The sequence below is a fragment of the Heterodontus francisci genome, chromosome 50, assembly GCF_036365525.1.
Source record: "Heterodontus francisci isolate sHetFra1 chromosome 50, sHetFra1.hap1, whole genome shotgun sequence".
Lineage (NCBI taxonomy): Eukaryota > Metazoa > Chordata > Chondrichthyes > Heterodontiformes > Heterodontidae > Heterodontus > Heterodontus francisci.
In genome coordinates, this window is record NC_090420.1 from 172,951 (window position 1) to 183,053 (window position 10,103).

At 43.9% G+C, this 10,103-nt stretch overlaps 1 protein-coding gene across 1 annotated transcript; it reads right to left on the reverse strand.

The window, feature by feature from the left end:
* Window positions 1–1,314: 1,314 nt before the first annotated feature.
* On the reverse strand, window positions 1,315–1,692 carry LOC137358441 (histone H2B 1/2-like). Its single transcript, XM_068024404.1, has one exon. It carries the CDS (start codon window positions 1,690–1,692, stop codon window positions 1,315–1,317), a length of 378 nt encoding a protein of 125 aa, XP_067880505.1.
* Between the last annotated feature and the right edge of the window lie 8,411 nt (window positions 1,693–10,103).

A 10,103-nucleotide genomic window follows, 5' to 3' on the forward strand; every position in this document is an offset into this window, starting at 1 on the left:
AGAGCCTTTGGTTTATTAGGTGACATTTTGGCCCCTTTACTTTTTCTGGGAGCTCTGAGCGCTGGTTTTCTTAGGCAGCAGCACAGACTGGATATTAGGCAGCACCCCGCCCTGAGCAATGGTCACTCCCCCCAGCAACTTGTTGAGCTCCTCGTCGTTGCGGACTGCCAACTGCAGGTGTCTGGGGATGATGCAGCTCTTCTTGTTGTCCCGTGCCGCGTTACCGGCCAGCTCGAGGATTTCAGCGGTCAGATACTCAAGCACAGCAGCCAGAAATACCGGGGCTCCGGCACCCACACGCTCAGCATAGTTACCCTTTCTCAGGAGCCTGTGAACACGGCCCACCGGGAACTGCAGCCCAGCCCGGGAGGAGCGAGACTTGGCCTTGGCCCGAGCTTTCCCGCTGGTCTTTCCTCTTCCAGACATTTCCACAATCTCACAAAGAATGGATAATTTCCGCCGCATTTACTTTACTTATGGACTGAAAACTCTCCCCATTGGCCGGTACTTAATTCACCTCATTTGCCTATATTCTTCACCAATCAGGTCACTGACAACAAAAGTGGGCGGGATTTACCCGCCACAACATCAGAAGCAGAAAACTTGTCAACTTCAAAAAGACCGCCAGTTTCATTGTCAGAAAGGAGCGGATTAAAATAAATGTCATCCTTAGTCAAATATTTAAAATCCCTTGTCCTTATTTTGTTTTATTCAACTTTTTCCGTCACGAATTACAGACGCGGGTTTAAAATGTTATTTAAATTGTGGATCTTTCTCCAATTGCTTTCAAACCGTCCCGGGAGGTACTAAATCCCTGTTCACAGCATTTCTCTGAAGGGAAACATTCAGTTTATCTTCAATCAGAGCCCAGTGTCCTTCTCTGAAAAGAGGGAGCCGGATCGAGTCCTCAAACTGCCCTTAGTCTGCTGTGTAATAATCCCATTCCGCGCTGTTACAGTGCGGAGAGTTGCTGTTAATAAAATGATGAATCAGTTCACATTTCAGGAATAGAGTGAAGGGACTGAGGTCTGACTCTTACCGCTGAAAGCAGCTGTTAATGCGGTCATTCAGGGGCGGTGCAAAACCAGAATAACAGCTTTAAGACAAAAAAGTAAAGGCGGATGAGTGGATTATGGGTTTGAGGTCGGTTTATGGGACAGCAGACAAAAACACAGGAGTGGGACATTTATTATGTTACACATTGTCTTAAAATGATTTCATAGAGATGTTCGGATGCAGCTTTTTCAGAGAGATTGTGGGTGGCTCTTAAAAGAGCCGTTGTGTTTGGGATGTTTTTCAGTCCATTGTGCAGTTTTACTTGGAGCTGGTGTACTTGGTCACCGCCTTTGTCCCTTCCGACACGGCGTGCTTGGCCAGTTCCCCGGGCAGCAGCAGGCGCACGGCGGTCTGGATCTCCCGGGAGCTGATGGTGCTGCGCTTGTTGTAATGGGCCAGGCGGGAAGCCTCACCCTCGATGCGCTCGAAAATATCGTTCACAAACGAGTTCATGATGCTCATGGCCTTGGAGGAGATGCCGGTGTCGGGGTAAACCTGCTTCATCGCTTTGTAGATGTAGATGGAGTAACTCTCCTTCCTCGACTTTCTCCGCCTCTTGCCGCCTTTTGCTGACGCTTTATTTAAGGTTTTCTTGGCGCCCTTCTTCGCAGCTGCTTTCTTCTTCTCCTCAACCATCTTCAGTTTCAATTTCAGACACAGAAATAAACCAAACCCCTTTCCGAGTGCGGATTAAATAGACAATCCCACAGCTCCATGCTAATGAGGGATGGGGGAAAGTAAAGATTGTGATTGGGTGATTTGGAATGATGTCCCAACGATTTAATATTGTAATTCGACATTTGGTCTCTTTCGCCATCCAATCAGAATAAATATTTGCAACCAACCACAAATCCCCTTACTGCAATCAGGAAGTTTATTTCACAAAGACTCTCTCCAGTCCCAGTTTCTGTTGAAAGAGCTGCTGCCTTTGGAGAGCTTCCTGGAAATGTCCTGGCTGTTGTTAGGAGGACACTTATTGACTGATTCTGTGTCGTTGTGTCTCTGCTATTGCATGTGAGTGTGCAATTAATTTCATTTTTAGTCTCGGCTACTGTGTTTGAGTGTTTTATGTAATTTGGTAACTCAGTCTCTGGTGCTGTATGGATTCATTCTGTCTCTGTCAGGTACTGTGTTTGAGTGTGAGGAGATGAGGTGGAGTGTTGCAGCAAGGAAGATGGAAAAGAGCATTGGTGCCGATGACAGAGCCTTACTTGACGTAGTTTGCACTCGGATTGGGTCATTGATAGATCCGTTGGCAAGGATTACAGTTTACATGTCGTAGTGCAGTATGTTTGAGGAGGACATTCCATAATCCCTCTCGGTTGGTAGAGTCGAAGGCCTTTGTCAGGTCAGAGAAGGCCATGTATAAAGGTTGCTGCTGCTCCCTACATTTTCTTGAAGTTTTCTTGCTGTGAAGATTATGTTCACTGTGCCTGTTGATGGACAGAATCCACATTGTGATTCCAGTAGGAGCTCTTCAGCCACGGGGAGGAGGCAGTTGAGAAGGACTCTTGTGATGACCTTCCCTGTGGTGGACAGCAGGGATACCCCTCTATCGTTAACACAGTCAGTCTTGTCAACTTTTTTTAAAGATGATGACAATTACCGCATCGCGGAGATCCCCTGTCATGATCTCCTCCTTCCAGATGAGGGAAATGAAACATGTATTTGTGTCAAGAGTGCTTCTCTGCCATATTTTAGAATTTTTATGTGAATTCTATCTATTCTGGCAGTCTTATTGTTTTTTGGCTGTCCATCTCTAACGTCATGTGTGAATGTGGGATTCATTCTGTACCTGTCACTCACTGGTACTTTGTGTAAGTGTGAGATACATTCTGTAACTGTCAGTCTTCGGTATTGTATGTGAGTGTGGAATACATTCTGTCAGTGGCACTGTGTGTGAGTATTTGATTCATTCTGTCAGTCTCTGGAATGTTATGTGATTTGGGACGTGGTCTGAATCTGTCAGTGGTTCTGTATATGTGGAATTCAAGCTATATCTGTCAGTATCTCAGTGTGTGTGTGAGTTCATTCTTTATCTGTCAGTCTCTGGTAATTTGTGTGAGTTTGGCAGTCACTGAATCTGCCAGGTACTGTAGGAGTATTTGAGAATGATTTTGTATGTGTCAGTCTTTGCTACGACATAGGAGTGTGGGATTAATTCTGTATCTGTCAGCCTTTGGTAGTGTGTGTGATTGTGGGATGAATTAATTCGCAGTCATTGGTGCCCAGTATGAATGTGGAAATCATTCTGTAACTCAGTCTGATATTGTTATGTGAGGGTAGGAATCACGTGTATCTTTCGATCCCGGGTGCTGACTGTGAGCATGGGATTCATTCTGTACCTGTCGGTGGTACTGTATCTATCTGTGGGATTAATTCTGTACCTTTCAGTCACTGGTATTGTGTACGAAAGTGGGATTAATTCTAGATCCGCCACACATTGGTTGTGTGTGTGTGTGTGTAAGAACATAAGAAGATACGAAATAGGACAGCAGTAGACCATTTGGCCCATCAAGCCTGCTCTGCCACTCAATAAGATCATGGCTGCTCTGATTGTGGCCTTAACTTCACTTTCCTGCCTGCCCCCATGACCATTGACTCTGTTGTAGATCAAAAATCTGTCCATCGCTGCGTTGAATATATTCAATGACACAGCCTCCACAGTCCTCTGGAGAGCAGATTTCCAAAGATGAACAACCCTCTGAGAGAGAAAATTCGTCCTCATCTCCTTCTTGAAAGAGAGACTGCTTATCTTAAACTCTGGCCCCAAATTCTATAATCCCCCACAAGGAGAAACGTCCTCTCAGCATCTACATGTCCAGCCGACTGAGAATCTTAATGGTTTCAATAAGATCACCACTCAATCTTCAAAACTCCAGTGAGTATAGGCCCAACCTGCTCAACTTTTTCTCATAAGACAATCCAAAATCCCAAGTATCAGTCGAGTGAACCTTCTTTGAACTGATTCCAATGCAAGTATATTCCTCCTTATGTAAGGAGACCAAAACTGTATAGAGTTGGGATGTCACTAATGCCCTGTAAAGTTATAGCAAAACTTCCTTACTATTAAACTCCATTCCCCTTGCTAAAAATGCCAACATTCCATTTGCCTTCCTAATTACTTGCTATAGCTTCATGATAACATTTTTGTAAATCATGTACCTGGACACCCAGATTCCTTGGAACAGCAGCATTCTGCAGTCTCTCTCTATGTAAATAATATTCTGTTTTTCTATTCTACCTGCCAAAGTAGACAATCTCACATTTCCCCATATTATACTCCATCTGACAAAATGTTTTCCCACTGACTTAACCTATCTACATCTCTTCGCAGACACATTGTGTCCTCCTCACAACTTGCTTTCCTACCTATCTTTGTACCATATACAAATTTGGCAACAATATACTTGGTCCCTTCATGCAAGTTATTAATATAGACCATAAATAGTTGAGGCCCCAGCACTGTCCCTGTGGCACTCCATTAGTTACAGTTTGCCAATCTGAAAATGCTCCATTTATCCCCACTCTCTGTTTTCTGTGAGTTAGCCAATCCTATATCCATGTGCGTGTAGTTTTCAGTATGTATCTGTCAGTGCCTGGTACTCTATGTGAGTTTTGGACTCTTTCTCAATCTCTCAGTGCCACTATTTGTGTGTTAGGTTGCTTTAGATGACTCAGGCTGAGGTACTGTGAGTGAGTGCAATAATCAACCTATACTTTTCAGCATCTGGCACTGAGCATGTGTATCAGCATCACTTCATCTGTCAGTATCTGGTACTCTGTGTGAGTGGGGGATTCATTAAATAACCTTCCGTCCCTGGGACTGTTTGCAAGTCTGGATTCATTCTGCATAAAATGTCAGCACAGCAACAGGCCACAGATGTGGTTGGTTTTAAGCAGACAATATGTTTGAAGTTTTGCCAAGTATTAAATATCTGTCACTGTGAACATAATAGCAAAATATAATGCATATTTCAATCTGATACAGGATTGATGTGCAAGTGTAACTCAGGCTGTACTAATCAATTTGATCAATGCCATTCAGTCTGACTCTGAGGGAGAATCTTGGACTTGTGTGTAAAATGAGCTCAGTCTGGAATTGTACAGTATCTTCCATCTGACACTATGAGGTTTTAGGACTGGTATGTAATTGGTAGCTCAGACTAAACTCATCAAATTTATAATGTATCTTTTAGTTTCACAATCCGGATGTGTTTTAAACTGGAATCTGAGTTTGTATCTCAGGTTATATGATATTTCAGAATCTCTCAATCTGATTATGCACTTGAGATTTGGACTTGTATCTAATGTATATGTCTGGACACATTATGGGAATTAATACTGATAATAAACTGATAACATGAGTAAATATTGGGCTGGTATTTAACTTGAATCTCAGATTATATTAGTTTAGTTTAGAGATACAGCACTGAAACAGGCCCTTCGGCCACCGAGTCTGTGCTGACCATCAATCACCCATTCATGCTAATCCTACACTAATTCCATATTCCGACCACATCCCCACCTGTCCCTATATTTCCCTACCACCTACCTATACTAGGGGCAATTTATAATGGCCAATTTACCTATCAACCTGCAAATCTTTTGGTCATGTGGGAGGAAACCGGAGCACCCGGAGAAAACGCACGCAGACACAGGGAGACCTTGCAAACTCCACACAGGCAGTACCCAGAATTGAACCCGGGTCGCTGGAGCTGTGAGGCTGCGGTGCTAACCACTGTACCGCCCTTAATTCTATAACTTTGAAAAGGGAACCATGTGTCAGTTCTATGTGTATTTAATTTGTAGCTGAGGTTGCTCTATTGTGGGATTGACACACTGATAATTTGATAGTGGGTGAGAATTTGGACTCGGATTTATGAATCTACCTGTCAGTGGTACTGAGTTGGTGTGACATGGAAACAACGTCTGTCTCTCCTGTTCTGTTTGATTGATGGATTGAAAATTTGTCTCTGGATCTATTTCTGCTGTCTGAGACTGCGGAACTGATGACCTGTCTGTGTCTCTGCGCTCTGTGAATGATAATGTGCGGACTGTGTGTGACAAGGAGCTGGTGACACTCTTCCTTGTAACTTGGGTGGAGGAAACATCACATTTATTCTGGTTCATTCAATTATTTGTCTGTTTGAACAAAAGTATGTTTATAAGTAAAATACAGGTGAGATAGAAGATACAGGATTTTAATGAATTTAATCTCTCGAATAATAATGAGCCCCCACAAAGGAAGCTCAGTCATACAAATATTATCAATGTTTGACTGCACTGCAGTAATAGGTTCTTCCCATTCGGTCTCCTTTCCCCGTCAACACACTGAGAATGGCCACTCCATTCCCCCACTCACCCCATGTTCCGGGACCAGTTGATTCTCCACTCCGCCTCTTACAAACAGCCCCCGCCTGCCCCTGAACTTGCCCCGGACTCGATGCTGATCTCTGAGTCTATCTGCGGACACGCTCCCAAAGCGATGTGCTGCTGCAAGGAGGCTGCTGTTATCTCCCTTCCACCGGGACCGGGATCTCTCCATTCGCGACTGTTTTAAACCATCTTCTTCCGCTCACAGGCAGTGCTGGGGGAGGGGAGCGCAGGCGCAGATTCAGGCAACAATTCCGCAAACAGAAACACGGAAAAATTCCGGCACATAATGAGGCCATTCGGCCCATCATGTCCGTGCCAGCGCAAAGAGAGCGATCCAGCCTCATCCCACAGTTTCTTGTTATTGGACAGTGAAGTGTGGAAACAGAAGCGGACAGTCAGAATGTGGGGAGTTACACAAAGAGAATCTATTATAGGCACCAGGTGAGAAGTGTGAAGGACACATTTTAAACAGCGGCTGTTTGGTTTCGCCTGAACGGTTAGTCCATGGGAGCGGGAACTGGAAATCTGACCCGTGTAAAAGTCCCTGTTCCATCGGTCAGTCCCATTCATGGCCCAGCGGATTGTGCATGGATGTCATTAAATTGTTGTAAAACGGCCAAAGCCTCTGGTATGCAGTAGCTGGGGGCTGAAGGACTGCAGTGGAATCAAACACTGACTCTGTTCGTATTGCTGGCTTTCCTTTGTGTTTGTTCATAATGATTATTCATTCAAAGATTGTTTTGGTCTCTCTTGTAACTTCCACCACACCTCTTCCTGAATTATAATAAATACTTTTTCTTTCTACAGGCAAATACTTGAAGGAAGCTGAATAAATATAATGATGCCTCAGCACAAGGGGAAGTGCAGCCGGCTTCTCACACACAGTAAGTACAGTATCATTCAGAGAGAAAAGAGACATCAGTTCCACAATCACTGCCAGCAGTACTAGTCAGACTGGCACTGATCCCAAGTTCCAGAGACTAACAGTCAATCCAACAGTCACACAGAGCATGACAGACTGAAGTTGTTTCCATTTCACCCCAACTCTGTCCCACTGACAGGTAGATACATCAATCCCAGTCCAAAATCACACCCACTATCAGATTGCAAGGCACTGTGTCACTCTCACAAGACAGCAGCCTGAACTACAAATTCAATATCAGATGGAACAGACAAACAGTACCTGATTGTAAAGTACAGAATTAATCTCAATAATGTACCCAGACTGCAGACTGAGCTCCATGTTACACACAACTCCACAAATCTCACAAGTGGTCAGACTGGAGGTTACAGTATTAATTCCATTACTGCAAACTGAATGCACTGTTATCTACCAGGACATAAAACATATTGCAAAATGAAAGGACACAGACCTGAAATGTTAATTGTGTTTCTCCCTCCACAAATGCTGCCTGAACTGCTGAGTATTTCCAGCATTTTTGTTCATTTCATATTTCCAGCATCTACAGACTTTTGCTTTTATTTTAGAGTTCAAGAAACATTGCATTGAGAGGTGGGAGTGACTGCCCTTGACATCAAGGCAGCCTTTGACATGTATGGCAACAAGGCAGCCCTAGCAAAACCAATGTAAATAGAAATCGGGGCAAAATGCTCTGCTGTTTGCAGTCATACCTAGCACTAAGGAAGATGGCTGTGGTTGTTCAGGTCAATCATCTCAGTCTCAGGACATTACAGCTGGAATTCCTTAGGCTCGTGTTCTAGGCGCAACCATCTTCAGCAGCTTCATCAACGACCTTCCCTCCATCACAAGGCAAGAACTGTGGATGTTTTCTGATGATTGCCCAATGTTCAGCACCATTCATGACTCCTCAGATACTGAAGCAGCCCATGTCCAGATGCAGCAAGACCTGAACAACGTCCAGGCTTGAGCTGATAAGTGGCAAGTAACATTCGCGTCAGATAAATGCCAGGCAATGACCATCTCATACAAGAGAGAATCTAATCATCTCCCCTTGATGTTCAATGGCATTACCATCACTGAATCCTCCACCATTAACATTGACCATTGGTTACCATTGACCAGAAACTGAACTGGACTAGCCATATGAATGCTGTAACTGCAAGAGCAAGGTCAGAGGCTAGGAATTCTTCGGCGAGTAACTGACCTCCTGTTTCCCCACATCCGTCCACCATTCACAAGACACAAGTCAGGAGTGTGATAGAATACTGCCCACTTGCCTGGATGAGTGCAGCTCCAACAACACTCAAGTAGCCTGTGTGATTGCCCACATCCACGACCTTCAATATTCACTCCATTCACCACTGATGCACAGTGGCAGCAGTGCGTACCAGATAAAAGATGCACTGCAGCAACACACCAAGGCTTCTTCGACAGTCCCTTCCAAACCTGGAACCTCTACCACCAACAAGGACAAGGGCAGCAGATGCATGGGAACACTACCACCTGCAAGTTCCCCTCCAAGCCACACACCATCCTGACTTGGAACTATATCACCATTCCTGCACTGTCGCTGGGTCAAAATCCTGGAACTCCCTTCCAAACAGCACCGTTGGAATTCCTACATCTCAAGGACTGCAGCAGCTCAAGAAGGCAGCTCACCACCATTTTGTCAAGGGCAATTTGGAATGGGCAATAAATGCTGGCATAGCCAGTGATGCCTACATCACATGAACAAATGAAAAAAGTGAGGAAATAGTGAAGGGCTTCTATAGAATACATGCAGATATGTTTGCTCTTGTGGTGGTGTCTGAAACAAGAGCCAAAAATATAAAATCGACATTCATAAAACCAATGAGGAATTCATGAAAAATGTATTTATGTAGTGAGTGGTTAGAATCTGGAATTTGCAACCACAGGGAGAGGTCGAGGCGATAATATCGATGCATTTAAGGGGAGGTGGAACAACTGTATGGGAAGAAAGGAATTGAGGCTTTATTTTTTTTATTTGTGCATATGAAGCAGGATGGCTGGAAATATGTGTAGAGCATCGAGCAGTTGGGACGATCCCAGTGCAGTGTTTTGTCTGGATGGATCTGCCCAGAATACTTGTGATGCAGGAGCTAGGAGCTTCAGTACTTCAGTGGAGACAGATACTGACACTGGTTTTCATTTGTGGGTGTTTTTAATGATTATTAATTGCGAAATTAAATTCACCTCTTTGATATTTTGCACCTTCCCGGTTCTTGAGTTAAGACATATTTTTTCTTCATGCAGGCAAATACTTGAAGGTATTGTGATGATTGTGATGGTTGCTGCACTCGAGGCACAAGGAACAGTGCAGCCAGCTCCTTTCACACACATTAGGTACATTATCACTCAGAGTACAGAGGGATAGACATTTCGTCAGTTCCCTAGTCTCAGACTGCAGAAGTAGTCAGGCCCACATTGATCCCGAGTTCCAGAGACACACTTTCAATCCAACAATCAAACAAAGCAGGAGAGAAATAAATTGTTTCCATTTCACCCCAATTCAGTCCCATTGACAGTCAGATACCTCAATCCCAGGTCAAAATCACACACATTAACAGATTGAAATACAATGTGTCAATCTAAATATAATGCAGACTTAGCTATCAATTAAATATCAGATAGAATTGGCACACAGTATTGATTGAATGGCACAGAATCTAAGGTAATGCTGTACCCTGACATTTAAATTAAATACCATACTCAAAGCACACATCCA